The sequence below is a fragment of the Linderina pennispora genome (assembly GCF_002104995.1).
Source record: "Linderina pennispora strain ATCC 12442 chromosome Unknown DL89scaffold_17, whole genome shotgun sequence".
Taxonomy (NCBI): Eukaryota; Fungi; Kickxellomycota; class Kickxellomycetes; order Kickxellales; family Kickxellaceae; genus Linderina; species Linderina pennispora.
The window spans coordinates 161,885-188,640 of record NW_024468265.1 but is presented as its reverse complement, the minus strand read 5'-3'; the positions used below and the strand labels follow the sequence as shown (position 1 = coordinate 188,640).

The 26,756-nt window shown below is 54.2% G+C and overlaps 12 protein-coding genes across 12 annotated transcripts; 6 read left to right on the top strand and 6 right to left on the bottom strand.

The window, feature by feature from the left end:
• Positions 1 to 34: 34 nt before the first annotated feature.
• Positions 35 to 866, top strand: DL89DRAFT_260481 (uncharacterized protein; the record flags this gene model as incomplete). Its single annotated transcript, XM_040885788.1, has 2 exons — positions 35 to 299; positions 436 to 866. 2 exons carry the CDS (start codon positions 35 to 37, stop codon positions 864 to 866), a joined length of 696 nt encoding a protein of 231 aa, XP_040740214.1.
• DL89DRAFT_73019 (histone-fold-containing protein) lies at positions 849 to 1,604 on the bottom strand. The gene has a single exon (XM_040892021.1). It carries the CDS (start codon positions 1,471 to 1,473, stop codon positions 940 to 942), a length of 534 nt encoding a protein of 177 aa, XP_040740213.1. The 5' UTR covers positions 1,474 to 1,604; the 3' UTR covers positions 849 to 939.
• On the bottom strand, positions 1,605 to 3,020 carry DL89DRAFT_73020 (uncharacterized protein). The gene has a single exon (XM_040892022.1). It carries the CDS (start codon positions 2,785 to 2,787, stop codon positions 1,735 to 1,737), a length of 1,053 nt encoding a protein of 350 aa, XP_040740212.1. The 5' UTR covers positions 2,788 to 3,020; the 3' UTR covers positions 1,605 to 1,734.
• Positions 3,021 to 4,621: 1,601 nt separating this feature from the next.
• DL89DRAFT_295681 (proteasome endopeptidase complex, beta subunit) lies at positions 4,622 to 5,458 on the bottom strand (the record flags this gene model as incomplete). The annotated part of the gene is made up of 2 exons (XM_040890666.1): positions 4,622 to 5,282; positions 5,376 to 5,458. The coding sequence occupies 2 exons, from the start codon at positions 5,456 to 5,458 to the stop codon at positions 4,622 to 4,624; spliced, it is 744 nt and encodes a 247-aa protein (XP_040740211.1).
• Positions 5,459 to 6,203: 745 nt separating this feature from the next.
• DL89DRAFT_260477 (uncharacterized protein) lies at positions 6,204 to 7,709 on the top strand (the record flags this gene model as incomplete). The annotated part of the gene is made up of 3 exons (XM_040885787.1): positions 6,204 to 6,974; positions 7,019 to 7,494; positions 7,535 to 7,709. 3 exons carry the CDS (start codon positions 6,204 to 6,206, stop codon positions 7,707 to 7,709), a joined length of 1,422 nt encoding a protein of 473 aa, XP_040740210.1.
• Positions 7,710 to 8,465: 756 nt separating this feature from the next.
• Positions 8,466 to 9,984, top strand: DL89DRAFT_295679 (uncharacterized protein; the record flags this gene model as incomplete). The annotated part of the gene is made up of 4 exons (XM_040890665.1): positions 8,466 to 8,747; positions 8,785 to 9,360; positions 9,453 to 9,736; positions 9,786 to 9,984. The coding sequence occupies 4 exons, from the start codon at positions 8,466 to 8,468 to the stop codon at positions 9,982 to 9,984; spliced, it is 1,341 nt and encodes a 446-aa protein (XP_040740209.1).
• A 1,474-nt stretch (positions 9,985 to 11,458) lies between these two features.
• Positions 11,459 to 12,328, top strand: DL89DRAFT_260475 (uncharacterized protein; the record flags this gene model as incomplete). The annotated part of the gene is made up of 1 exon (XM_040885786.1): positions 11,459 to 12,328. The coding sequence occupies one exon, from the start codon at positions 11,459 to 11,461 to the stop codon at positions 12,326 to 12,328; it is 870 nt and encodes a 289-aa protein (XP_040740208.1).
• A 369-nt stretch (positions 12,329 to 12,697) lies between these two features.
• Positions 12,698 to 13,740, top strand: DL89DRAFT_270371 (uncharacterized protein; the record flags this gene model as incomplete). The annotated part of the gene is made up of 1 exon (XM_040888677.1): positions 12,698 to 13,740. A coding segment is annotated over one exon (549 nt), but the record flags the coding sequence as incomplete, so codon positions are not given.
• A 2,595-nt stretch (positions 13,741 to 16,335) lies between these two features.
• DL89DRAFT_295676 (uncharacterized protein) lies at positions 16,336 to 16,836 on the bottom strand (the record flags this gene model as incomplete). The annotated part of the gene is made up of 1 exon (XM_040890664.1): positions 16,336 to 16,836. The coding sequence occupies one exon, from the start codon at positions 16,834 to 16,836 to the stop codon at positions 16,336 to 16,338; it is 501 nt and encodes a 166-aa protein (XP_040740206.1).
• A 1,656-nt stretch (positions 16,837 to 18,492) lies between these two features.
• DL89DRAFT_72977 (uncharacterized protein) lies at positions 18,493 to 20,090 on the bottom strand. The gene is made up of 2 exons (XM_040892019.1): positions 19,822 to 20,090; positions 18,493 to 19,738 (listed from the first exon to the last, which is right to left on the bottom strand). The coding sequence occupies exons 1-2, from the start codon at positions 19,851 to 19,853 to the stop codon at positions 18,700 to 18,702; spliced, it is 1,071 nt and encodes a 356-aa protein (XP_040740205.1). The 5' UTR covers positions 19,854 to 20,090; the 3' UTR covers positions 18,493 to 18,699.
• A 238-nt stretch (positions 20,091 to 20,328) lies between these two features.
• Positions 20,329 to 21,253, bottom strand: DL89DRAFT_275949 (galactose oxidase; the record flags this gene model as incomplete). The annotated part of the gene is made up of 2 exons (XM_040889373.1): positions 20,329 to 21,126; positions 21,167 to 21,253. The coding sequence occupies 2 exons, from the start codon at positions 21,251 to 21,253 to the stop codon at positions 20,329 to 20,331; spliced, it is 885 nt and encodes a 294-aa protein (XP_040740204.1).
• Positions 21,254 to 24,530: 3,277 nt separating this feature from the next.
• Positions 24,531 to 26,482, top strand: DL89DRAFT_72925 (uncharacterized protein). Its single transcript, XM_040892018.1, has 2 exons — positions 24,531 to 24,815; positions 24,900 to 26,482. Exons 1-2 carry the CDS (start codon positions 24,663 to 24,665, stop codon positions 26,208 to 26,210), a joined length of 1,464 nt encoding a protein of 487 aa, XP_040740203.1. The 5' UTR covers positions 24,531 to 24,662; the 3' UTR covers positions 26,211 to 26,482.
• Positions 26,483 to 26,756: the final 274 nt, after the last annotated feature.

Genomic DNA, 26,756 nt, shown 5'->3' with positions numbered 1-26,756 from the left:
AACAGCGGGAGAGGAGGCACTGCGGTTCTTTCAAATGGCTCGTGACGGAATTGCCAAGGGCGAGTCGGATGGGATCAGTAGTCTGCTGGTGCAGGTGAAGCTGCAAGTGCTGCTGCACCAGGCTGACGCCGAGCTGACAGGTCTGAAGATGCACAGCGCCAAGCAGACTCTGGACGCAGTGATGCAGGTGATGGCAGAAGCCGTGACGCTGGAGAACATGGGCTATTCCCTGGGCGGGTTCTGGCGGCGGCATCGCAATGAGGTAGCCCTGAGGTGGGCTATGTTCCAGCACCGGCGAGGTGAGTTCAAGGAGGCGGTGAATGCGTACCAGTGCGTGGTTAACAGTAGCGCACCCGAAGATATCCGGATCGTGGCGCGTGTCAACCTGATTATCCTGCTCCTGGCCGATGATCGATGCCTGCGAGGAGACTCTAGCTAAGGCAAAGGGGCTGCTGGGCCAGGTCAAGGCAGCAGTGGCAGCAGGCCCAGAGGATGAGGTCATGCAGAATGCAGTGTTAGAGTTCATGCAGGGGCTCGAGTCTGAGAAGCCAGTGCAGGCCAAGACGCATCTTCTTGCGTGCTTGAAGGTGTGCAAGGCCATTGCTGATACCACGCTGCAGGGCTGGACGCTGTGTATGCTTGGATCGGTGATGCTGCCGACCGGGCAGTACGACCAGGCCATGAAGATGTGTGCGACAGGCCAGGCCATCGCGCAGCGCAACAAGGACCCGCTACAGAATGCTGCGGCCATTGGCATCCTGACCCAGATTGAGCGATCTGTTGGTGATGCATCGCGTAGCGAGCAGCTGATGCAGATCCACCGGCATTATATTGACAAGTTTGAGACACAGGCCAGCAATGGCTAGAACACTGTTCATGGTTTGGAAAAGATAGTAGGAAGAGGTACAGCAGAAGCAAGTTCAGTTTGTAATTGTGAGTCTATCCGAGCCCACCCCACTGACCACGGATGCGGCGGGCCAGCTGGATGTCACGCTGCATGATGGTGACGCGCTTGGCATGCAGAGCACACAGATTAGCATCCTCGAACAGGTGAACAAGGAATGCCTCTGAGGCTTCCTGCAGGGCCAGCAGCGCCGACGATTGCCAGCGCATGGCAACTCGGGGCTCGCTGAACGTATAGTCATTGACAAAGGTCTCGGTGATCTCTCGTACAACACGCGCAAACGGCAGCTTTGCCAGCAGCAGGTCACTAGATTTCTGGTACTTGCGTATTTCGCGCACTGCCCTTACGCCTGGCGCCAGCCGTCTCTTCTGTGGCTGCTTCTGGACTGTGCCCGCGCTGCGACCCGGGTGGGCAGCTGCCCTCGGCACAGTCTTTCTGGCTGGGGACCGTATTGGTGTGGTGTCGGGACTGTCCTGCGACTGCGTGAGTCGGGTGTTGGCGAACGCTGGGCGTCTGATGGCGCTACCACGACGGGCCGCACCCGGCTTCGGTCCTCGGCCAACTACCATGGTCTATTTTCCTCCCTTGCTGAGTGGCCCTGGCTGGTTCGGTGGCGAATACTACGAGCTGCCTAGCAAATGACGCGTGCAGGACAGAGTTGGAGCGCAAAAGAACACCGAATTTTAACGTAAACAGCGAGATTTCGGACAATAAAATTGAATCGGGCAAAAACTGCGTGTCATGCAAAGAGTGCGAGGGAAAAATCGCAGGCTTTTGGGTCCCACCCACAAACGCATAAATACGCCAGCTGCTCCCATTTGCTGCCAACGTCAAAAGTTTGGATTGTGCTGGGCTTTGGTGGCCCGCTCAATGGCCCGGAGGTGGTCTGGCTTGTAGTGCCTCGCCTCAGTGTCATAGTCTGACTTGCTCAGCACCGCCCTGCGCGACGGCGCGCCATCGAGGCCAGAAATGTCGTCGGGACACTCCTCCATCACCCTCAGGCTGCCGTCGTCCTCAGCTAGGGCGCCCACGCGCTCTGCCCTGATCCGCTGGTACCCCTTGACTCTCTTCTGGGTCTCTGCCCACCAGCCGATATCCTGGCCGGAGATATCCAGTGGCACCCCTACAGGCATACCCTGGATGTCCTCTCTCTGAACCCCGAAATCCATGATGTACATGTCCTGTGCAGCACGCTCAGCGAGCCGGGAGTTGATTATCCGCCGCTTCACATTGCGGTACTCCTCTGCTAGCTTCAGCTGCCGCTTGGCTGCCGCAGGGTCGCCAATATTGCCCTGTGCTGAGCCCATTACCTCGTGCTCGATCTGGGCCAAACGCGTCGCCACCCTGCCACCCACGCCCTCGTCGCTCTCGAGTCTCAATATGCCTTCGTGCTCGTCAATCCACGCAACCAGCTCAAACGCGGCGTCCTCGCGCAGTTTGTCGAAAATATACACGATATCGTGGATCTCGCTACCGCGGCAGTACTGGTACAGGCTCGTCAGCACCGCCCAGTGCTCCATCGATACGCGCACTTTGATGTTTGGGAAGTTGACCGGCTGAGAGTAGTACAGAAGATATAGCGCGTAGACCACGCCGATGCGGATCTCCAGCAGTGCTCCTTGCTGTAGGTGGTTGAGCACGATGCGGTAGACGGTGCGCATAAAGTTCTGCCTAGAGTTCTTTTCGGTCGCCACAAAATGGATTAGCGAAAAGTTTAGCACCTTCCACACCGCGCAGAACGATTCAAAGTCGTAGGCTTGCAGCTTTTGGAATGTGCGCATGAGCGTCCGAACGTCGCCTTCAATCGCAGACAGGTACACTCCTGTGCGCCCCAGGTTCACCAGTGCCTTTGTGTCTTCCAAGTCGAACGAATCGTCTGCCATTTGTTTATTACTACGCCTGTGAAATTGCTGGTTTGGTTGCAATTTTGCAGGAACTAGCCAATTTGACTCAGCAATACTTGGCAGGGCAGCTGGTTATGGGAGATATGAACCTGGGGGATATATTCTGATGGTTGTCCCTGCGCAATTATCCATATCGGCTGGCCACCCGGCTAGTTATATTGAACCTACATTGAACCTACTCCTCATACGTGAAGGCAGTGAATGTTGGGATAAATTTTGGTATACTAATCTGTGAGGAAATTGTCTCCACAAGATGGCATGTTTCCTGCTGTTCCTAGTAGGATTACCCTATGTGGATGCTATTCGCAGTGTACAGTGTCTGGAAATACTGTTCCTTGCCATTGTCAGACAAAGTAGCTACCATATACAGACTATTTCCATGGCCATTGTGGTGGTGCTGGTGCTGGTGCTGTACGTTTCATAAAAGCAAAATGAAAGGCAAATATGTATAATTTCAATTGCCTCTTCGTTAGTACACAACCTTCCCTGACGTTTGTATGGGCTTTTGAACCTGAGTATGATGAGTCGAATCAGGCTCTGGTCAGTGTTGCTTGGATCAGCTTCCGCTACCTGCCCACCTCCTGCCAGGCGATTACTAGCTCAGCACCATACCTAGAGTAGACATAAACAAAGGCTGCCTTTCTCCGAGTAGGATTCCCTTTCTGACAATAGATTGCGGACAGCCTTGGGCAAGTCTAAGTATCGGAATATGCACAGGCTGTACCTCCTTATTGTCATGTGTTTTTCTGGTTCCCGTCAATGGAGTTTGCGACCTCTCATTTGCTGAACGGACAGGTGCAGGAGAATGCAGGTTATTTTCGGCACAATGTATGTGGGTGCGTCGAGGTTCGACAACACCCTTTGCTATATACTTGTAGAAGTTGAGAGTCGCACGTATCGGCTGTTATTTTTGAGTGCCATGGCTAGGGTACACATGCAAAACCTCTCTTTTCGCTAGATCTGCGCCGAAACCCCTTGTGAGTCTCCAATTGTGTGGAATGGAGGGAAGCCATGTGGTTGTGTTTTGGATATGCATGTCGCCGGGTTGCAATTGGAAAGGGGCCAAGCAGCTGCCTGCCTCTTCGCTTTGCTGGTGCATGTCCCGAGTAAGTATCTCCGCAGAGCACCCTAGCAAGCAAAATCAGGGATCAACAGCAATGCAGCGCGTATGTGGAGATTTTTTGCATTCCAGGCGGACATATTCTCACCGCGTTCACCATCTTGCCCCTGGGGTTCTGTTCTCCAAATGCAGTTGTGACGACATGCATCTTTGGCGTACTCACGAAGGGAGCCTGCCAGAAATCAAGCTGGCAGCATGGCAGGCCCAGAGACGAAGTGCTAGCTACCTGGCATGTGAGCACATGCAGCATCCTTTGAATAAATGTAGAAAAGGAGGCATATTTATTGTGTGCATCGGATATAAGCATCCTGCCTGTGCCGGCCAATAGTGGACCCAGTGTTTCTCTTCCACTACCATCTACTCAGCAACGTACCAACGTATTAATAATATCCTCGCTATGAAAGGTCCCATTCTTGTCGGCATCCCGAGCGACGACATCTACCCTGGCAAGCGCTGCGACTGCGACATATGTACTGGCTTGATGGATTAGAAGGAGCTTTCACCCATCTCCCTATGTACTTGCTGACTACCACGACACATAGTAGCCATTCCTTGTTCATATTTCTCAATAACCAATTTTGAATAACCTCGACCTGCTGTACATGCGTGCTGTTGAATATGAGGTGCTCACTTGCCTCTGTTGGGTTTTGCAAAAGCTGTAAGCTAAAATTTAATAGAAAACACAAAGGCCGACTAACCGCCATAGCCAACAATGGACTCGGCAAAGTCCCAGTTGGTCTCGAGCGAGTAGGGCTCGGAGATCTCGACGCCCTGGGCGGTGACCTTGGCGCGCCTCAGCTTGTTGAACGATCTAGCATCGCGGTAGAACAGCACACGCATGCAGTCGTCGAGGATGGCCAGCGCCTCTTCCTCCTCGATCTCGTCCTCACGGCCCTCGACACGCTTGCGCAGGATCGGCTGGGCCAGGTGGGCGCCAAAGCCAGTGGCAATGGTCGGCGACTGGTACCGGGTACCGTACAGATCAACAAATCCCAGGAACTTCTCATCATGGTCCAGGCCGGCAACCACATACGAGTTCCACAGCGGATCCACCTTAGTGCGCCGGTTGTACATGATGTTGCTGATGTATTTGTACACAGACTTTGTGCCCAGCGTCTGATCGTCATCCATACAGAGCTCGCGCGTCTCCAGGTCCTCCAGCACATGCTGCATATACTGGAAGTCGGACAGGTCGCCCGACACACCCACCAGCGTGTTGTCGCCGACTGCCATCAGGCGCTTCTCTGAACGGAACCGCGCCAGACTGCCATACGACGCCAGAGTATCCGCCGCCATCATGATTCCGTCCTTGTACTTGAATGCAACCACCGACGTACCTGTGACAATCGGCTGCCTACATTTGTAAGTTTCAGGAGTTTAGAGTTATTCGCTGGCAAGAACGAAATGTCCGCCTCTATCCCTTCGATTTCGGTCGCCGATTGCTTACATTGTGCGGCTCACGGCGCCGTCGTTCGCGTTCTCAGCCCGGGGCTGCACAGTGTGCGGCAGCTGAATCTTGATTGCGTCCATTCGCGTTTAACAAAATGCTGCAGAATAAGGGTGTTGAATTTTGAGAAATGGAGTGAAGAAAAGGAGCTAGCGCCTATGCTGTTGCTCTGCGTCTGGTGTGCAAACGCAAGCACATAAAAACGTCACCCTCTCGAAAAAACGGGCAGCGCCGCGCTCCACCTGCCCAATGTGACCTAACTGTCACATGCCTGCCGTTTTGGAAACTTTTGCTGGCTGGCCGAGGTGAGGCCGCTTTCCGTTTTTCTCCCTCTTTGGGGGTTGCGACCCACCACCAGCGTCGGATGTCGGCAAACACTTTAAGATGGGGCAACACCGAGGATGCGGTTGCCTCTTGGCACATGTCCAGGGACATACTCATCCCGCGACACACTTTAGGGCAACTGCCATACATCCGTCAATGTGGAAATCACTTTGCCCGAGGGGTTTAGCCTCTGTAGCTTTCCCCGCTCGCTGGCTCAGTGTGCTCTCCGGAGTTTCATGGTTGCATCCCAGTGACTGCAAACAGTCCGAGAAGTGCGCGGTGGGGGAGGTGGGAATACAAAGCTTCCATGACAAATCAATGCATCCGAAGCTACAATGCACAACCACTGCTATAAATTGGGCTCAGAGCCACCTGTGCCCACTTTAACTAGCACCCACAGAACTAACCAGCGAGAAGAATTGCGCTTCAACCGCCAACCAACTCCAATACACTTTCTCTCCACCACTTCTCGCCATTTATCCTGATACAGCCAAAAACCGAACAATGAAGCTTGCATACTGGAAATACGACGCCGACACTGACGAAGGGCGTGTCAACCTGACTGATCCGTCGCTACGCACTCAGCTCAAAGACACACTAAAGCGCTATTTACGACTGCTGGGATTCCTGACGGTCTTGCTCTGGCTGATCCTTAGCATATTCTTTGGCGCAAACCACAAGCGCGGCGAGCTTGTCAACCGTCTCGAGGTAGACATATTCGACTTTGACCAAGGCGAGTATAGCCAGGAGATTGTTGACACGCTGCTGACAACACCCAGCGACAACACGATGCCCACATGGAAACTCAACACACGGTACCAGAGCCTGGGGCAAGCCAAGAAATACATCAAGGACGACGGATGGGGCGGACTCGTGATCATGCCTGGCATGTCAGATCGCCTGAACAACGCCCTAACTACGGGTGCCAACTACTCAGCAACTGACGCCCTGATGGTGTTGAAACAGGACTCACACCACCCGCTAGTGCAGTTGACCTCTATCCAACCAGCCCTGCGCCAGGCAGTCGTGATTGCGAATTCTGCGATTGCGACACAGCTGCTGCAGCGGCTCCAAGAGTCCACCAGTGCAGAGGCGAAAAACAATGCCAACGTATCCACATTGCTCCATCCAATCGACGCAGTCACAGTGAACCTAGGGCCATACGGGTTTTCGCTCAGCCCACTGCTCGCCCCGCTGAGCCTGCTGATGATGTTTATGTGTACGCTGGTCCCAATGATCATGCTAAAGTTTAGCTCGTACCCAATCTACCAGGCCGTGAGGCATCGCTCGATCTACCTGGCACTAATTACCGTCATCAGCCTTCTGACGCTTGGCTTTTCGTTCTACGGCACGCTCACCTTCCTGGCGTTCAAGGGATCAGGACTACGGCAAGAATCACCACGGGCTCCATATCGATAGCGGGAGGTTTTTTTGCCATTTGGATGACCAGCTGGCTGACGCTGCTCCCGATGGCCTTTTGGCTAAAATCGCTGGTGACCTTCTCTACGCCCGAGTTCATTGCAATGCCCTTCAGTTATCACTATCATTCCCAAGCGTCTGCGCTGGTATTACTGTCGTCAACGTCTGCCCGACTTTCTTCAAGTGGCTTCCAAGCCATGCCGTTTTACCAGGGCACGATGCTGACGCGGTATATTATCAGTGGAGCACACAACCGGGTCGGTGAAAACCTAGGCGTGCTGTTTGGTGAGCTGGTGTTCTCCCTGGTCTTGTTGTACATCTGCACCATGATCCAGCAGCACCAGGTTCATGCCGGTAACGTCGATCGCATGGGCTGGTATCGCGGATCCCCGTATTACACTGGGCCGAATCCCAAGGCGCCCGATGAAGGCCGAAGAAGACACTGCCGACTCCCTTGCCAAGGACCTCGAGAGAGGCAAGGTGCCTATGTACATGCCCGCTGTGTCGCGCAGAGCCGACGGCACCATCCAGATCGCCGAGGACCAGCTTACACAGGATGTTTCGATGCGCAACGAGACTGTTGGTGTCTGATTTTTCTTCGCCCTATTCGGCACCTGCTATACACGCTCTGCTAACTGATACATTTACACATCCAGTAGCGCAAAACAGAAACAGGAAGTGGGCAGAGGGATTGGGGCAGAATTAGCGCGACGATCATCTACGCTGTTCCCTATCATCATTTTTTCTCAGGGCTCTTTTCGTTTTTTTTTCTTCAAATTATCGAATATGGAAAATTAAGCGCCGACAAGGCCGAAATCCCGCCGACAGCCGCCCTTGCATGCCCGTATACAACATGACCTCAACAAACAAAGAATATACTATTCTTAGCGTCGGAGGCGTGGCGGCGGCCCGTTGCTATTTTCTGGGCGCGCATCACCGTTTCATTTTGTGGAGATGTGCACATTAGCGCCATGCCGCCGCCGATATGTGACCGACCCGAAAGTATTGGTCGAATAGCACACATATGCACCAGCGGGTTGTCTTTTCTTTTTCGCCATTTTTTCGGGTTCGCGCTAATGCATAGACGGTGCTAGGTGTGGTGGAAAAATAGCGAGGAAAATTCAACAATGGACGTGTTCGTGGGCGGCGGCTGTTATATATATAGGACTTCATGGCAGCCAGTCGTGGATAAACGACTCATAGACTATGCCCATTGCTCCTGTACCCTTTTCCCACCCACGCCTCTCATTTTGTATCCTCATTTTGTATCTTCATTCTGTATATACCGCGCAGATTTCCCTTACAGTTTTCTAGATAATACCTGTGGTGGCAATGATTTTTCCACAAATGCACAACCCCGAGCTCGACGCCGAGCGTATCAACATCTGGAACAAGTCGCTGTACGGTGCGATTCGCAACCACTTTTTCAAGAACCTGCGTCTGTTGGCCATTCTAACAGTATTTATGTGGTCGCTACTCTCCATCACCTTGGGTTCTAATCACAAGCGCGGCGAGCTGGGGTATCTCCTGAACATCGAGCTGGTCAATCTAGACGATGGCAACATTGGCCATGGACTAACCGAGGCGATCATGCAGATGCCACGCGGGCACACTTCACCAACATGGCGCGTACGCACAGACTTCAAAACAGTCGACCAGGTCAAAGGAGTATGTCAAGAAGGACGGCTACGGTGCAGTTGTCATCAACCCAGGGCTTAGCAGTCGTCTGAACAACGCGCTGCTGACTGGTGCCGCGTACAACGCCAGCGAGGCCATGACGCTGGTTGTGCAGAGCGCGCATTACCCTCTGGGCCAGCTCATGTTTGTCCAGTTCACCACAATGGAGGTAGCTGCACGCACAGGTGCCATGTTTGCAGTCGAGCTTCTTCAGCAGTTCAAGCAGTCATCCGATGATGAGGCAAAGGCAAAGGCAAACCCACAGGCACTTCTCAATCCGATTGGATTCACGGTTGACAACGTCGCTTCATACGCATTTGACCTGGCACCAGTAATGTCGCCACTGACTTTGCTGTTCTGCTTTGTTGGAGTCATGGCGTCGATGGTGTTCCTCAAGTTCGGCACGTACATTACATATCAAAAGGCACGCCAGCGTGATATTTTTCTGGGCAAGGTGTTGGCGCTAACGATTCTGTGTCTCCTGTACACGTTCCAGGGTGCCTTGGCTTATGTGGCATACAAGGGTCCAGAGTACAACTCGGCCCACAAGGCTCACAAGGTCACAGTCGGGCCGGTTCTTCAGCCTGTGGATGACATACTTTTTGACCCTGCTGCCACTGGCATTCTGGCTTAAGGCCATCCTACTTCACACTGGAGCCTGAGTTCATTGCGCTGCCATCAATCTTCACTGTAATTCCGAACCTGTGCTCCGGTATCCAGGTTCCTGAGCTGTGTCCGACATTCTTCAAGTGGTTCAAGGGCCTTCCGTACTACCACGGCTCTATGCTTTCTCGCTACATTATGAGCGGTGCGCATGAGCGGATTGGCATGAATCTAGGCGTGCTGTTTGGCCTCGCAGTATTTTCGCTGATACTGCTCTTCTTTTCGACCATGTGGCAGGAACATCGCATCTCCATAGGCCAAGTCGACTCGATGGGCTGGTACCGCACATCGCAACACTACACCTGGCCCGAACCCCAAGCGTCCAAGGCAAGGTGCTGAGGAAAAGAAGACAATTGACTTGGAGCAGTCTGTTGAGTCGGTTCCTACGACAATTGACAACCGCCACCCTAGGTTTGAGAGCTCGCAGGAGCCACTCAGAGGACGCTCTATGGCACAACGTGCACTTTCCGATGAGTATGAAATTACTGAGGTCAGTATGGCCAACGCTGCAGGTGCCGCAATGTAGAAGGAACGTTTACTTGTGCATATGAATACATGCTACATGGTAAACACTAATCAGGTCATAGAGACTATCAAATGGGACCACTGCAGACACCTCTGATATCTTGCCGTGCACTAGGTCCTTTTTTAAATATATTCACTGCACAGCAAAGAAGCGGTCGTAACGCGCTGGTCAAGCGATGCATGAGAGATACCTCGTCAATGGCGATTAATGCATCGACAAATATGATTATTGGATTGCTCCTAATCATTGGCGCTACTTGTCTGAACTGACCTGCAAATACTACCTGTGACGCAGAAGGCCTTAAGCATACTACCAGATACCCAATGTGTGATAGCCGAGAAATATGTCACGAGGTGACCGCTTATCCATCCGCCTGACCAAAGGGACATCCTGACATTGCTGACATGCTTACACCCATAGCAACAGGGCAAACAGCAACATTTCTCTAATCCTAGGATGCATGAATGTTGACTAAGGAAAACAGGAAATATGCGGTTTGCGTACTGAGAGGTGGCAGACGTCGAGTGGTATTAATTATTGCCAAAAGCTTTATGAGTCCGATCGCGGGAGCAAAGAAAAACAGAGCTAGAATTCTTGCGTGTTTCTCGTTTCAGCCACACTTGGATCCTCTGAAGAGGTTATGAAATAAAGCAACAAACTATGCGAGTCGTTCCAACATGCTGCCGTTACCCGTTATATATGGCCACCCGCACTACGCCTCGCTGCAGCACGAGACACGCAACAATGTGACAGCAGATTTGAATTTTATTTACCGAGCCCAGAAAAAAGAGCAGCGCACTCGCGGCGTGTTTTATTAATGACCACTAGCGTCTGGTGCGTGCTCTTGAGCGCCGCCCCGCATGAAACAATGGCAGAGAGCAGCGTTTGAGCCAGTTCTGATGCCGGAATGCTCTTTAGAGCCGATACAGCAACCTGCAGCAAATACGCAAGCCAGCTCCAGATGCTGGCACCAATGTAGATAAGTTGCTGCATTATTTTTGGTGAAGGGGGAATAGGAATAGTTGCTGGTCGCGCAGATTCGCAAAAGGCGACATCCTGCGTATTTATAGTTGGCAGATTGACCACCGTGGAACAAGTCTCCACTGCGCTGATATCAAACACTCACTTCCGTATAAATGTGATATAATGTGCGGGGAGCAGCAGACAGAATAGTTCAGAGCAGCTCTTTCTTTCTCTCTTCCGCCGACGCCTTCATCCGCTAACATATCCTCGAATACCCCTCATATACTTGCCATACCATGGAGGGCAACATCCGACCCGCACAACTCTTTCACTCTGGCCGTGTCGCAGATTACACGCGACACCGGTACATACCTGCGAACCATCCTGCCACAGACGGTGCTGGTTCTATTGGCTACGTCGGGTAATTTTACCGGTATCGCGCTCAGCATATTCGCTGTTGACCTATTCAGCGAGTCCGACGCATGGATTTGGGTACCCTGAGCTGCCCAAGATGATTCTAGCGTTGGGACTGTTAACCATGACTGGAGCCCACTTGGCTTTGGCAGGCGTTTTGGCCAAGCACTGGCCATATATAGCTGCGTTTATAGGGTACAGTGTACTGGTACTCAGCGGTGCGCTAAAGATTGCCTTTACTACAATGACCGTCCCTGCAACCATCGAGAGCGATTTCAGGTCCACATGGGAGGGTATGTACGAGCATAACAAGTTCAGACTATACCATATTGAGCGTGCCTACGGCTGCTGCGGCTTTATGAACGCTACCGACCATGCAGTGCCAAAAGTATGCAAGAAATCCCCCGAGTTTGGATACGAGGAAGGTTGCTTCCAGTTTCTGAAGCACGAGACCCAGGTTCAGTGGGCAAGAGCATTTGCCTGGACCATGGGTGCCGCGTTGGCGCAGCTTGTCCTACTTGGAATTGGCGCATTCGTTTACGCACGTGCTGGTAACGGCCTGCATCTAGATGATGAGCAGGAAGAATATGCCCCTCAGGATCCGGAGCGCGGCTGGTTTGTCCCCGAGCGGCAGGCAGAGCGCGAATTTCTGCAGCAGCAACAAGCGGGCAGCATCACACCGACAACCGATGCTCCAGCTGTGGCAACCCTGCAAGTAGCAGTCCCAGGACCTTTAACTCAGTCTCCTGATCCGCCGCAACTATCGGTGATTCCCACTGGACTGCCCGCCGAGTCCCAGGATGCACCTCCGCAGAAAGGCAACGGCATTAAACTACCAGAGCAAATTGTGCGCTCGTCGCATGGTTTGATCGATCATTTTTACCGACATCGAACAGAAAAGGCCGAGAACGGTGGAAGGGGAAGCAGTGGTGGTGGAAAGCAGGTGCTTCAGGACGGTCAACGCTAGGTCCAGGGGTCGCCGCAGCAGCAACCAGAGGATGGCTCAGGACCATCGGACGCAGTATGAGAATCTTGCAGCAGAGGGTCTTGCTACCTACCTGAGGAACTCCCAGTACCTGGCCGATGCTGCCGATATGCGTGCATGAGCGACTGGCTCCTCTAGGCATAGCTCAACAGTATGACATTGGCCAGCGGCTCGTGCGCAGTGACGCAATAGTCATACCGGTAATTGGAGCTGTGTGTCCATGCCAGATGCCTCCCCGCAATCACACCGCGTGGCACGGAAGTAAACATTCTAATGCACACCTGCTCGGATGGCCAATATCTAAGGACCTCTGTCCAGCGACAGTGGCCACCTGTTCTTGGCACCCGATAGCTCTTTCTATACCAGGGTATTCTATTCATTTTAAACGCCTATTTTCCTATACTGCTTCTGTGAATATGCTGACTCTTAACACCTCCCAAGCGCGGGCAGTCTTCAAGGGGCTGCACATGGCACTGAACAGTATCACTGGCCTGGCCGGTCTCTGCATGCTCGCTCTGGGAATCACCGGGCTCACGCAGTCCTTCAAGATCTTTCACCGACAACACCTTCCCCTGGCTTGCGGTGTCCCTTGGCGTACTTGTTGTCACAGCCTCAGCCATCGGCATCACTGGGTGCATCAAGGAGAGCAAATACCTGATCGGCTCGTACACTGGCGTGCTGGCGCTCCTGGTTCTCTTACAGATAGCAACGGTCATCATTGCCTGGCTGCAGCCCGAGGGCACGTTGGTCGACCGATTCCGCAACGAGTGGCAGCACCTTTACGTGAATGATCCAAAGATGCTGAAGAGGCTCGAAAAGGCAAATATGTGCTGTGGATTCTCGACCCCAGCTGACTTTGCACTACCCACGGACTGCTCAGTCAACAAAAAATTCGGGTTCACCCAGGGATGTCTGCAGCCGCTGCTGAACAATTGGAACCGCACGCGCGGATGTGTGTTGGCGGCAGGAATCATACTTGTCGTTATTCAGATGCTGGCACTATCAGTGGGCACCGAGATGATCCGTAGATACAAGCTCGATGATAGAGCGCCGTCAGACCGCGAACATAACTCTGAGACGTCGCCCTTACTGGCCTAACACAGCACTTCTCATATCCGTCATAAAAAACCGTGTCCTTTATTTCCAGATCTACAAATTTTGTTGCATGCACAACCAACATGTCTACCAGCTGGGCGTCACGTCCTCCCAGTTCAAATCCCTAATGTTTTTCTTGCCCTTCATACCTGCGTAGCTGTGCTGTTTTGTAGACTAGAACAAATGCGATTGTGATAATGTACCTGTGCTCAAAAAGTGAGTCGAGTAAGCTAATGAAAAAGAAAAAGATTCCGAGCGAGCGCCAGGAGCATTTATAGTCTGATCAGGATATGTGGCTACCCATGTGCACTAGCTGCAAAGGCATCTAGCCCACTGTCGACATATTCGCATTGTTGCGCAGCTGATGATGACCGCCATGATGACGCCATGGCAATTGTCAAGTCGACCGACAACGAGAGCGGCTTTCACGCTGAACCAATGGAGATATCCAGCAGAGGCCTGCGATCACTACAACTACAGCTTGCTGCTCTGGCTTCGCTGATGCACTCAGATACCGCACAGCAGCGAAATCTTCAAAAACGGCAGCGCGCAGCATTTGTAGCTTTCCTTTCTCTTTTCCTTTAGTTTTGAAATCCAAACTTATCCACATTCCCTTATTAGCACAACAGTAGAATATCTTTATCTTTACCTATATATAAGATTTTGTAGTCCAAAAAGTGTCCGACCGTCCGCTAGAAATTATTTAGGCACCCTGATCTCAGTGTGCTCACCCCGCCGATGCTTGCAATCTACAAGCTGGCACCAGTCCTTAATGCCTATGATGCCAAGTACAGATTCGCCAAAGACAGCTGATACTATGATGCCAAGGTAAATCCACTTAAGCATCTGCGTGCATACATTCGCCTATGCCAGCTTATCGAGAATGAGCAGCTTGGCAAGTCTCCCCCCCCCCAATGCTTGCCTCTGCGGACATCATGGATCCCAGGCCATGTGCGCTTAGACAAGCAAATAATCAAGCAAGTGTTTATTTCGAAAACACGCGAGCAGGTTACCAAGATCAACGCAGCAAAGAGGGCAGCAACAGAGGCAAGGAAAGCAGCAGAAAGGGGCGAAAAATTGGCTAAGAAGGCTGCATGTGAAGCAGCGAAGATGCCATCGGATGAAACAGAGGCCACTGCAGCAACTACAGCAGTAGCAGCTGATTCACTTGCTGCTGCATCGGCGGGAGCAGCAGACACTGTTGCAGCATTTAGCAATGCATATGCACCAGCACCTCCAGTCTGTGCACACGACCCGGCCCAAGGGATTGCACAATCTGTGTGGGATGTGTGGGGCCGGGTCGCAGATCTAACATCAAAGCCATTTAAGGCACATGGTGATAGAAAATTCCACGGAATGGCAACAGCAGACGGTGTAACAATATGCACTTTGTTACAAGACAAGGTACCTAAGGCTGGTGCTGCAGGAGGCAATGCTGTGGGAGGCGATGCTGTGGGAGGCAATGCTACAGCTAACTGTCGCTATATCCACCAGATCCCACAGCCAGAGCTGCAGAATCTGAAAGGCCGCTGTGTATTCATCGATCCAGGTCGGGGTGATTTGCTATACATGATGCACGAAAATAGCAGCAATGGGAAAGAGGGTGAAAAATGCTCTACCGCTACACACGGCAGCAGCGCAATAAGGAGCTCAAGCTGCGCCACTACGACAGGATTCGTCAGGCTACAAAGGATCAAGTCCCAGAAGATGCTGTCCGCAGAGCAGAGGCAGAGCTTTCCAAGCACTGCTGCCGGACCCTTAGCCCAGCAAAATTCCGTGCCTACGTTGCTGCCCGTGCATCTGTGCGGTGTGTCCTAGCACCGTTTTATGCCAGCACGATGACAGCGCGAAGGTTACCAGAGCAGCAGCCCACTAAGTCAAACAAGCAGCACCAGAGGCGCTGGAAGGCCCATCCAGGTGTCAGTACCAGTCCCAAGGTGTACCCGCTTCACCGCAAGCTGCGCCTTGATTCATTCATGAACCAGGCCCATGCAGACCACAGGCTTGCCGCGAAACTCCGGAGCAAGTTCGGTCCAGATCCAGTGCTGATCATGGGCAATTGGAGTGCGCCGATGGCCCGACACCATGCGCCGATTCGTGGCAAGGGATGGCGCGACAAGTTCAAGCACCATGGCTTTGAAGTCTATCTGATCGACGAATTCCGGACATCGTCGATGTGCCCGTTCTGCTGCGAAAAGTTGCTGCAGACATTCCGGCATGTTCCCAACCCGCAGCCCTACCAGAGATCGAAGAACCCAACTGTGAAGTGCCATGGCCTTCTCCGTTGTACAAGCGAGTCATGTAAGCGGGCGATGGCACAATACAGGCGAGCCTATTCGTCTCGGCTCTTGAACCGCGATCTCGCAGCAGTTCTAAACTTCAGGCTCATTTTCCAGTCACTCTGTGATTCAGGCAGTATTCCTGAACGGTTCCGTCGTTCTACGGCCATTGCTGCCGATGCTTCTGGCACCACCCCTGCAACAAAGAACCCGTGCAAGAGGCGTGCAGCAGCAGGCAATTCTGCTGCCAGGAGCAGCGAACCAGCGCTGAAGCGCCTGCGCTGAGCAGGCCATCAAGATGGGAGATGTCCATGATCGCCATTGCACCAACAACCATCCGACACGTTCAAATGATCGGTTCGCCGTGATGCCTCTTATCGACGTGTCAACCCATGCTGACTAGCAGCCGAGCTCGCATCGCGAGCAGAGTATTTCTAGTATTCAGTTAAACCCCACATTCATCAACCCAACAGCATCAACCATTACCCCTATTGTCTGCAGGGCTGTGGCCAGACTGGCTCCAGTACTAGACAGCACAGGGCTACCAAACATGTACAGTAGCAGCCCAATCCATCGACTGCTTTACTCTCTATTTTTGCTACATATGAAACAAACCTATACCAGCGACACCTTGCGGTCGAACTTGCTGAGACGCACCTGCCCTGCCTGACGCAGCGACTGGCCACCAGACATAAACTCGCCTAGCTTGCTCTCAACCTGCTGCCCAGGCAGCTGGAACACTGATGACGGCAAAACACTGCGCATCTGCGCTGTAAACACCGATGACGATCCAGCCGAATGCTCGCTGCCATGGACTGATGACTGGCCCGCAAGCGCGCTTGGACGCAGACGCGCACCCTTGGGGTTTGCAGCACCGTTGGGCTTGGATGCCCAGGGATACGTCAGACTGCTCGAATGAACCGGCTTCAGCGTGCGCTCGAAGAACTCGGACGGGGTGGCAAACTCGCCAGTGCACTTCATGACATCGTAGTAGGTCGCCAAATGGCCATTGGCAGCGGAATTCTGGGCGGCCGGGCTGCTGTTGTTATTGTAGTGCAGCGGGGTTGTGTCGGGGGACCGGCAGTCGTCGCCGGTGGAATTACGAAACAGCGACATTGGGGCAAGACGAACAATGAAGAAAGAGAAGGACGGGTTAAGAAATGTGCCGTATGTATAAAGTTAAGCAGCGTGGAATGTGTAAAAAGAAAAAGTGGCGAAGGGTGAGCAAGAATGGGACACGCCTATCCCTCGAATCCCATGCGACGAATGTATTCCAGCTCCTCCTCGGCCGACAAGGCATCGCCGCCGGTCCAGATCATCGACGAGTTCCGCGGCTTGCGCTTCTCGCCCTCCTTGCGGCCAAAGATTTCCTCGACTCGGATCGGCCGCACCTTGCCAAAGATGCGGTCCGGATTGACCCGCTCCTGCTGCTTCAGGCCCTTGATCAGCTCCGGTGTGGTCGCCCAGCGCGGCGTCTTAAAGTCGTTCTTCTTTTTCTTGTTCTTGGCCGGCGAGAACTCCTCGTCCGAGTATTCGTCCGAGTATTCGCTCTCGATCTCTGGCGGCGAGTTCGAGCCAGCAGGCATTATCGATGTGTATTCGTCCGAGTAGTTTCGGTCCTTGAGCGGAGTCGTAAACGACATCGCCATGTGGTCCTGCTCCGACGAGTCCACCGAGAAGAACGACGACCGGAACGACGATACGCCAGAGATACGGTGTGATTGCCGGCTGCGCCCGCTGCTGCTATCTTGGCTGGCCGCACTCATCTGGCTGGACGACCGGCGTAAAGGCACAGCCATGTCCTGGTACTTTGGCATCACCAGCTGCGACCCCTTGCTGCCAGCGTGCTCGGGACGCGGCTGGTAGGGCGTCTGTGGGCTTGCCATGTCGTACGGGCTGGTATTGTGTCTTGGGCCCCCTGGCTGCGCAGTTGGAGTCTCGGGCATCATCTGCTTCGGCTGCCTGGACACAGACTCTTGTGACGAGCTCTTCCAGTTGGCTGGCGATAGCATCGATATCATTGATCCAATGCCCCAGCCAGACTCCACTGACGACGACACTACCTCCTTGTCCTTGCCCTTGCCCTTGCCAACAGCATGCTGTGACGGAGTCTTGCGCGGCATCGGCAACGGAATTGCACTGGCCAGCTGCTGACGCTGGCTATCGACAGATGACAGAGTGTCTTGAGTCCGCACGCTGCTGTTCGACGGCCTGTGGTTCAGCATCTGCTCCTGCGATGCCTTCTTGCTGCCAAGACTTTGCTTGCTCTTGCGATGGCTGAGCGCCGATACAGGTCGCGACACAGACTTGAACACAAGCTCACTCGCCGCACCACCTTTAGGTGTCTTGGCAGCACGGGCCCGCCCTGTTTCGCGCATGGCGGCCAGTGATGGCTTCTTGGTTTTTGTCTTTGCCACGACTGGCTTCGCTGCTGAAGGAGCGGTGGATGTCATAGCGCTGGTCGGCCGGATACTGGCATACCCAGGCCGCATCGCCACCACCGAGCCCTTAAACGGCACATCCTTGCCGTCCGGTCCCTCGAACCGCTTTCGGGTAGCTGCAACATGACCTATTGCTGATGCTGACGAAGACGACGACAGCGGCGGTGCTGCCGCTGCTGCTGTCGGACCAGCGGGGTGAGGAATCTTCGAGTTGGGTGCGACCCGTGACGGCGGTCTGCGAATCGATCCACTCGACGCAACTGTCGACGAGCTGGTCTGTGACCGCAGTGTGGGCTTGCGGGTTGACCCGCCTGTAGCGATGCGCGACCGGGTCCTCGCCAGCGACGACTGTGTGGGCGTCAATAGATGGGTGCGAGCAGTGCCACCGCTTATCGCTGATGTGCTGCTGCTAGGCATGTCGTCTCCCGAATGCTTGCGCTTCCCCTTGATGCCTGCCGGGTGCTTCATCACAGGCTTGGCAGTGTCCGGCTGCTTTTCCACACCGACATTATCCAGCGAGACTTCCAGCGGCTCTAGGTCAATATCGAACGTCTACAAACAGACTGTCCTTCTTCAGCCGACGCGCAGATGCATTAGACTGCTGTTTCTTCTCCTCGCGCCTATGCTGCTCCTCCTCATCGCCGCTGCTGGGGGCAATCATGGCCTCAACGTCCTCGATCCCCTTTTGCAGGTCGCACAAGTCGTCTTGTACCGAGCTGTTGGACATCGTGCTACGCTCCTCTTCCTCCTCAGTGATCCGCGACAGTTCCGCATGGTCTCCCTGTGCCATCTCGATACTGACACGTTGCAGTTTCTCGCGCACGTCTTCTTCACCGCGTGTCATCTCCACATGCTCTGTGGGCTGCTCGCCATCGCTCGACACGCTCGGCTTGCTGGGCAGCTGTTCCGACACTGATGACGACGACGAGATCTCCTCTGACGACTGCGACGTGCGGCGCTTCTTGGACTCTATCGACAAGCTGCCCATATCGTAGCTGATATTGGTGACCGGACGCGTCGGGGTCTTTTGCAGTGCTGTGGGTGGCATCAGCAGATCACGCAGTGTAGGCATCGAGGTTGGTGTAAACTTTGGATGTACTGGCCGGTTTGCCGACATGGGTGATGTGCGCGGATGCGACTGCGACTGCGTGGTGAGAATCGGCGTAGCCTTACGCTGAACCGGCCCTGCCGACCGTTCCTGCAGCGGCTCATACAGAGCCGGTGGCTTTACTGGCAACGGCGTCTCTGGTGCCGTTTCCATCCCACCGTCGTCTTCGTCACCGGTATCGGGAATCGCTGGTAGCAGCTGGCCAGAGTTCAGCGATGTGGGGATATGTGGGATCATCGGCCCGTGCGATAAGGCCCACGACAGATTGCTGTCGTTATGTGTGCTGTCCTGGGACGGCGCTCTGCCAATATCGATGGTGCGCACTCTCAGCGTCCCGAGCGGCGACATTTGCGTGGCCTCTGGTGGCAGGTAGTCGCCGCCCTTGCCTTGTCCAAACACATTCCGCACGTCTCTGTGAATACGTCCACGCCGCCGTGCCGAAGACGTTTTTAGCGCTCTTGTAATAGCCCTACCAAAAAATTTTGTTTGGTCGTTAGCCAGCATGTCAGAAGCACCTTACTGTCAGAATACTGCGTTTTCTGTGCTTCTTACATGTCGGGCCGGTCGTCGTTGATCTCAGCCATGCTCTGGGTGTAGAGTGACAGCCAGTTGTCGTTTTCGTGCAAAGTAGCCTCCAAATCGTTGTACTTTTCGAGAAACGCATTGTCCCAATCGCGTTTGCGCTGGCTCAACCACGCCCTGCCACCGCCCAGGGTGCTGTGCCTTCAGCTGCTCTTGCTGGTGCTCGTATGCGACTGCCGCTTCGCCCATTGTCGGTAGTGTATGTGTAGCAAGGGGGTGAATTAACGTAAACAAATATGTGAGAAATTGAGTTGTTAATTGAGCGCGAAAAGAAGCAGCCAAGGTAAAAAATTCTGAAAGCTACTGAGCACTAATCTGGAAACAGCCAATGCCGTCTGATTGGCCCTAGCTTTGTTTTGGAAAACACGCTGATACTGGCACTCGCATGAAATGAAGTGGGCGAGAGTTTATTAGAGTCGCTTGAACGAGGAGTGTGAGTTGCAAAATAAAGTCAAATGTGGTTTTTTTTAGTGAGGGCTAGCTGGCTTCACGGTGGCACCCGATGGTGAACTCTGGCACCTGCGGCAGATACGCGTACGAGCTGAGCTCAAGCGTATACAGGTCATCAAAGACCTCCTGGCCATTATATCCGCCATGCAAGAACAGCCTGCCGTCGTCCAGGGCGCAGGCGTGATACCCGCGGGGCTGCGGCGCAACGCCATATATAACGCGGGTCTCCCACCTCAGCGTGTCGAGCTGCAGCATCAGCACCTGGTTGGCATACTCTGAGCCATCGTGGCCGCACACCACAAACAAGTACATGCCAACCAGCGTGGCTGTGTGGGCCAGGCGGGTCAGCGGCGGGTCAATAGCAATATGTGACCACTGCATTGTGGTCAGATCCAGCAGCGATGTGTCGCCAAAGCATTCCTGGCCGTCAGACCCGCCAAACACAACTACCTGGCTGCCCACCAGCGTCGTTGTGTGGTATCCGCGCGGGAACGGCCTGCCGCCAGACGTCTCGACAATCTCCCATTCATAGGCGCCCTGCGCGTTCGGCTCAGCCTTGACGCGGTACAAGTCGTTCAGCGCCTTGTGGCCGTCGCCACCGCCGAACAGATACACATACCCGTTGTGGTGGAAGCAGGTGTGCGTGCGCCGGGCCGACGGTACCTGCCCAGCCACCTTGGGCTTGGCCCACACCAACGACTTGGTGTCAAAGACGTACAGCTCGTTGAAGTAGCGTGTCCCATCGCCGCCGCCAAACACAAACAGCCGGTGGTCCACTGCCGTCGACGTGTGCGCACGGCACGCCGGCACATGGTCGCCTGTCGTCTGCAGTCAGCGTCCAGAACATGGTCTCTGTGTCCAGCACATAGACGTCCGAGTAGCACTTTTGGTTGTCCCACCCACCAAACACGTACATCAGCGAGCCCACCATGTTCATTGTCTGCGACCGCATCTTTGGCGGCCGCTGCCCCCACGTCTTGCGCTTCGACCAGTACATGGCTGGCGTCGGTGCCCGTGGCTCCATCCCTTGCTGAATTGTCGAGCGCCGGGCTGCTGCTGCGATTGGCCGTGCGGCGGCTCTCGCACCAGGCTCCTCCTCCTCAGCAATGGGCTCTGGCGAGTAAGCAGTGCCGCGCAGCGTGTGCGACGACAGTTTATTTTTCACTAGGCTGCTCTGCGGCATGCCTGCGTCGGCCGGCAACGGCGGCGGGCTCAGCTTGCGAGTCTTCAACATGGTCATAGCTGCGGGTTCTGAATTGCTGCCAGGGGCTTTGTCTTCGGGAAGCTTGAGCGACGTCGACCGTTTCGTGCGAATGACCGGAGAAGCGTTGGAGATCCCCAAGAGAGCAGTTTTAGGCGAAGCGAAGGAATTGGGGAAATGAGGTGAAAGTGGAGAAGAAGTCGCGGAAGCTGGGGTTATCGGATTGCTCCCGCCATTGTTGATCGCAGGGCTTGTCTTCAGCGCTGCCGCTATCTGCGACGGCAGGTGAGACTGTGCCGGCATCGTTGCCCGCTGCTGCCGCCGAACCCCCGCCATGTACGCTGAGCTCGACAGCTGCTCGCTCTCGCTGTCGTCCCACTGCAGAGCAAGTGCTGAAGCGTCCTCTGCGCGCCGTGCCGAGGATGTCGTTGGCCGGGCGCCCGCCATGCGGGACCGCAGGGAGGCCATGCTTTTGTTATTGTTGATGTTGTCCATCACTTTATTTTTGCTTCTTTTCCCCTGGGCTTGGCCGCTGCTGATTGTCTAAAAGCCGGCCGGTCTGTAGGAATGAACGGGGAGGTGCGCGACTGAGAATACCCGCGTAAATATTTCTCTTTCAAGAGCCGTTGGCTTTATTTATAGCTCTGTGGACTGTGAAACCACAAGAGTCCGACGGCTTCTGTTTCCGAAACCTTGTTTATTATTTAGGGAACTGCCAGGTACCTAAAGTCCCCCGCAGCTCAGATCAGTACCAAAGATAAAGTTAGCGATGCCGCAAACAAAAAAGAGTCAGTGCAATCGTGCAGTAGCGAAAAAGAAAAATAGTGCAGCGAAATAATGAATGAAGAAAAGACAAGAGAGTGGAACCTCTTGACAGAGCAAAGGATCTGTCTTGCCCGAAAACCTGCTGGCTCTGAAACCTCTCGTTGAAGATCGCAGAGGCGCGTCGCACAAAGGCAAACAGTGATAACTTTAATCTTGAACAGTGGTCCCGCACTCACGCAAGTGGGTTCATTAACGCCAACCAGAAACCCCTCTTCTCCTTCTGCACATAAAAAGTTGGGGGGTAGCCAGCAGACGAGGAGGCATGCTGGCTGCCGATATGTGCGTAAATGGCATGCGAGATCTCTAGTCCAGCTTCCACAGAAAAAAGGTAAACACTGGAGCGATCGTTTCGCGCAGATAAAAATGGTAGGGGATGGGTACGGAGCGTGCACGGCCCGTCGTCCCATTTCCTGCGCCAACCAAAAGAGCAGCCGAAACCAGCTGGCTCGGACAGAGATAAGGCTGTGCGCGCTAACCAGATAACTGACAGCTTTTTCTCCGGGCTCATGAACTCTAAAAAAAACGTTTGCAGTGCTTATTTCCAGAAAGGCTCGCGCTGCAGACCTGGAAATTAAACGGAACGGCGATTCAGGGGACGAGACCATGGAGCATCGCGTTGCTTCTTTGAACCGCGGAGCCTGCCATACCAAGGTCCAGCTGACTGCTTTCCGGCAGGAAAGTGGCCTGGACTGAAACCTGGGTCATGTGGGAACGAAATGATCGGGATCAGCAATAATTATGTGATTAGGGGTGTGCACGCGACATGCAGAGTGCAGCATCTGTCGGACACAGCTGTCCACTCCCCAAGAGCCATGGCTGCCCTGGTGTAGCTACTGGTGGCACAGTATGAGCCATGCAGAAATAGCCCCCGCAATAATACCAGGGTGCAGAGCTGATGCTTGCGATGAAGTAAAGGCAGATATATGCGCCCAATATATACATTGCTCAAGCATTAGCACCCGAGTTTTCAGTCATCTATATTAGTCCCACATTCACCTAGGGTGTGCTAGTTTTATATTGTGCATATCTGCTTAACCGTCAGCTGTCAAACAACAGTGGACAGACAGCTATATCAAATACCCACTAGTCCATATGTTGCCACTGAGAAGCCTGCTAGAAAGAGCACGTCTAACGGATAGAGCAACTTTGGTGCAGCGACTACTAAACCTCTCGACCCAAGCGAGTGATATACAAATACACTCTGTAGATCATAGCTGATTGTTCGCTGTTGTCATTGTTATCGGAAATTAATTTATACAAAAGCAGAAGGTCATATTCGATCACATACATCATATCAACGTAGGAGTTGACGCCGCCCAAAAGCGCAGTGCAGTGCTGCTCCTCCTGACCACAGTGAACTCAATGCTCCTATCTGAAACACATGTTGTAATGTGCCTCGGCCCTGCAAGCTTGCTGCAAGATTAAGTCGGATCCAGACACGTCTGCCACATACATGTTTAGTACATATGCACCGTGATTATATGCAGAGTTTCACATACGCCCAGCATGCACAGCGACATGTCGCTTATCTTCTGACATGTTCCCTGGCGAGCATCGGTGTATCTCTCTCCACCCGCAACCGACCCGGTTCCTGCGTGCAGAATACTCTCCAGCTCCAACGTTTTCTGCATGAGCCGCACCAGAAGCCAGGGCGGCAATATGATTAGTGGATCGCGATCAGCAGAATGCGTGATCATCCGTCCAGCCAATCAGCGCGTTTTGGGGGCCACCTGGCCTGTAAATGGCCCCCTCTTTGCCAAAAATAATCTGCCCTTTGCACTGCCCCCACCAAGACAATTTTCTGCGGTTTTTCGAAATCCTCCTCACACAGCGACGGCCAAGGAATCACGGAAAGAACCACGAAAGAGCAAAAAGCAGAGCAAGAAAAAATTTTCTGGCCGCAGAGCATATTTTTCCTTACACTTTTTGACACTAAGCGAAGAGGAGAGCCTGCCTTCTACCGCCCTCTTCTACAACACATATCTTCTAACCCCGTCCCCTCTACCGGGTGTGCACTGGGACCTCATCTCTGTCTCTTCCCCCTCTACAAAAAGCCCTGCTTCAGCTTGAAAAAAAGGAGCGGGCTTGCGTTTAGCTTGGAAAAACTCTTCTCACGAATTTTTTCTTCTTATTTTTTCGCCAATTCCGCACCCGCAAGCGCGCGCCTGGGCAATTTTTCCCTCACCATAGCGACTCATTTATTTTGGGGTGGCTTTTTTTTTTTTGGTCATTCTTCGGCCTTCGGTGAGCTTCAGTCAGATTTTTATCACCCCGCCAGCCCCTCACAGACACCCGCCAGCGCTGTTATTTTTCGCTTCGCTCATAACTGGTGGCTATGGTCAGTCATGCTCAGCGGTTCCGCGCACGCAAGGTCGACCTCCGACGCGCCTTGCCCGTCTACCGCGCGACGGACCTCGACGACCTAGAGGATGACGATAACCGGCAAGTCGATGCCATCGAGACTGGCGTGGAAAAGGACGAGGAGGCGGTAAGTACACGCGGCCAACACCTAATCCCAAACCGGTTGTGGATTACTGGATCATATGGCTGATTTACTGTGTTCTTTTTGTAGGAGCACCATCTGCAAGCGGCCATCTCAGCCACACACGCGGCACACACGGGCGGCGCGCCGGCCAAGCAGGTGTACATCCCGACGCCAGATGCGTCGAAGCGCATACCGGGCTACGATAGGCTGTACCGCAAGGACTTCAAATGCCCGACGTCGCTAATCCGGTCGTCCGAGACTGTCGAGGAGTGCTGCGCACCCATGTATTGCATGGATGACAACGACGACACATGGCTGGCGGCGACGAATAAGAAACGGGGGAAGGTGGGGCTGCTGCAGCTCAGCGCCGACCAGTTCGAAGCTGCCATGGACCAGCTGGAAACGCTAACCAAGGACATGGTTTTCACACGGGTAGAGGACATCCCAACCATCGAGTACCTTGCAGCCCATGCAGCTGACCGCGATCGGCCATTCGATGTGTCGACAATCGGGGTTGTGTTTGAGCACTGGCAGGAGCGGCGACAAAAGGCCGAATTCAAGCCAATCATACCAGCGCTGCAGTTCGAGGACGTGTCGAAGACCGAGATTGACCCGTATGTGTGTTTCCGGCGACGCGAGGTGCGCCAGGGCCGCAAGACCCGGCGGGCGGATCAGAGATCACTGGAGCAGATGCGGCGGATGCGCAGCAATCTGGCATCTGTGGCACAGCTCCTGGACTCGTGCTTGGCACGCGAGCAGGCCAAGCTGGAGATCTCAACCGAGTCGCTGACCATCACACACCAGCGGGCCAATGTGCTGCGCATGCGCCGCAAGCTCAACGCAACGGTGCAGGAGTTCGACGACCTGTTTGTGCCGCCAGTGCAGCAGCGCAAGCGGATGGGAGCTCGCGATCCGACCCAGCGTGGCGCTCGTGGCAATGCCCGCAAGCCCAGGATTGCTTCGGGGCTGGCCACTGCTGCTGCCGCTGCTGCCGCTGCTGCCGCTGCTTCGGGCAATGCGTCGCCGCGTGTGGCCTCTGCACTTGGCGACGCGGTTGTGCCCCAGCCGTATGCACTCCCGCGGACAGTACCAGTGCACCAGTACCCGGCACCCAAGCATATGGTCGAGATGCAGGAGCAGCTGCGGTCACGTGTAGCAGAGCATGACCAGCAGCTGAATGGCGGCTGGGTCGACGCAACCTTCAATGGTGGTCTCTTGCTGCACACAAACCCAGCGATCAACCCATTAATGGCGTCGTTCTGGTCGCCGCAGACGACGCCTGCCCATGCATACCGCGTGCGTCGTGGACGACTCGGCAGAATGTACCTGGACCGCAGGACTGTGCGCTCGCACTCCGTGCCCACGAGAAGGTGCAAAAATACAGACTCGGGTTGCTGAAGCCAGACGATTTCGCCAAACTGCGACCCAGCCAGTCGAACAAGTCTGTGCCAGCACTGTCATCTGTGGGCTGCCTGAGGACTTACTTAAGCCGTTTACGTTCACAGCATTGCTAGTCGACGCTGGCCAGCAGGGCAGCGTGAGGCAGCCACAGTCGCAGCCCCTGACACCGCCCAATGCCAATAATGTGCCCACTGACAGTGTGTCGGCCATGAAGTTGTCGCTGTCATCGGTGTCATCGTCATCATCATCGTCAACGACAGTGGGCCAGCCGCTAACGCCACCACTGTCGATCATTGGAGCTGCGTCTTTGCCAGAACTGTCGATTACACCCACGCCGACGTCGCTGTTGGAGAAGGGTACGTCACCGCGCACGCCGGTGTCATCGATAGGCTCAGTTGCTGCAACAATCAGCAGTACCCCGAAACTGGTCACTGCCGATGACTCGGCCCTGATGACGGCCAGGCAGACGGTGCAGCCGCCGCCAAGCATGTCGCGGGCAATGCCAAGCAGCAGCCCAGCGATGAGCACTGTCGCCGCCAGTCA

What these genes read in the sequence shown, in the direction of transcription:
- DL89DRAFT_73020 (XM_040892022.1), bottom strand. Translation starts at nt 2,787, where the DNA reads ATGGCAGACGATTCGTTCGACTTGGAAGACACAAAGGCACTGGTGAAC.
- DL89DRAFT_72925 (XM_040892018.1), top strand. Translation starts at nt 24,663, where the DNA reads ATGGTCAGTCATGCTCAGCGGTTCCGCGCACGCAAGGTCGACCTCCGA. An exon ending in TGGAAAAGGACGAGGAGGCG is followed by an intron (nt 24,816 to 24,899) that starts GTAAGTACACGC and finishes TTCTTTTTGTAG; the next exon opens with GAGCACCATCTGCAAGCGGC.
- DL89DRAFT_73019 (XM_040892021.1), bottom strand. Translation starts at nt 1,473, where the DNA reads ATGGTAGTTGGCCGAGGACCGAAGCCGGGTGCGGCCCGTCGTGGTAGC.
- DL89DRAFT_72977 (XM_040892019.1), bottom strand. Translation starts at nt 19,853, where the DNA reads ATGGCTGAGATCAACGACGACCGGCCCGACAT. An exon ending in AACGACGACCGGCCCGACAT is followed by an intron (nt 19,739 to 19,821) that starts GTAAGAAGCACA and finishes ATTTTTTGGTAG; the next exon opens with GGCTATTACAAGAGCGCTAA.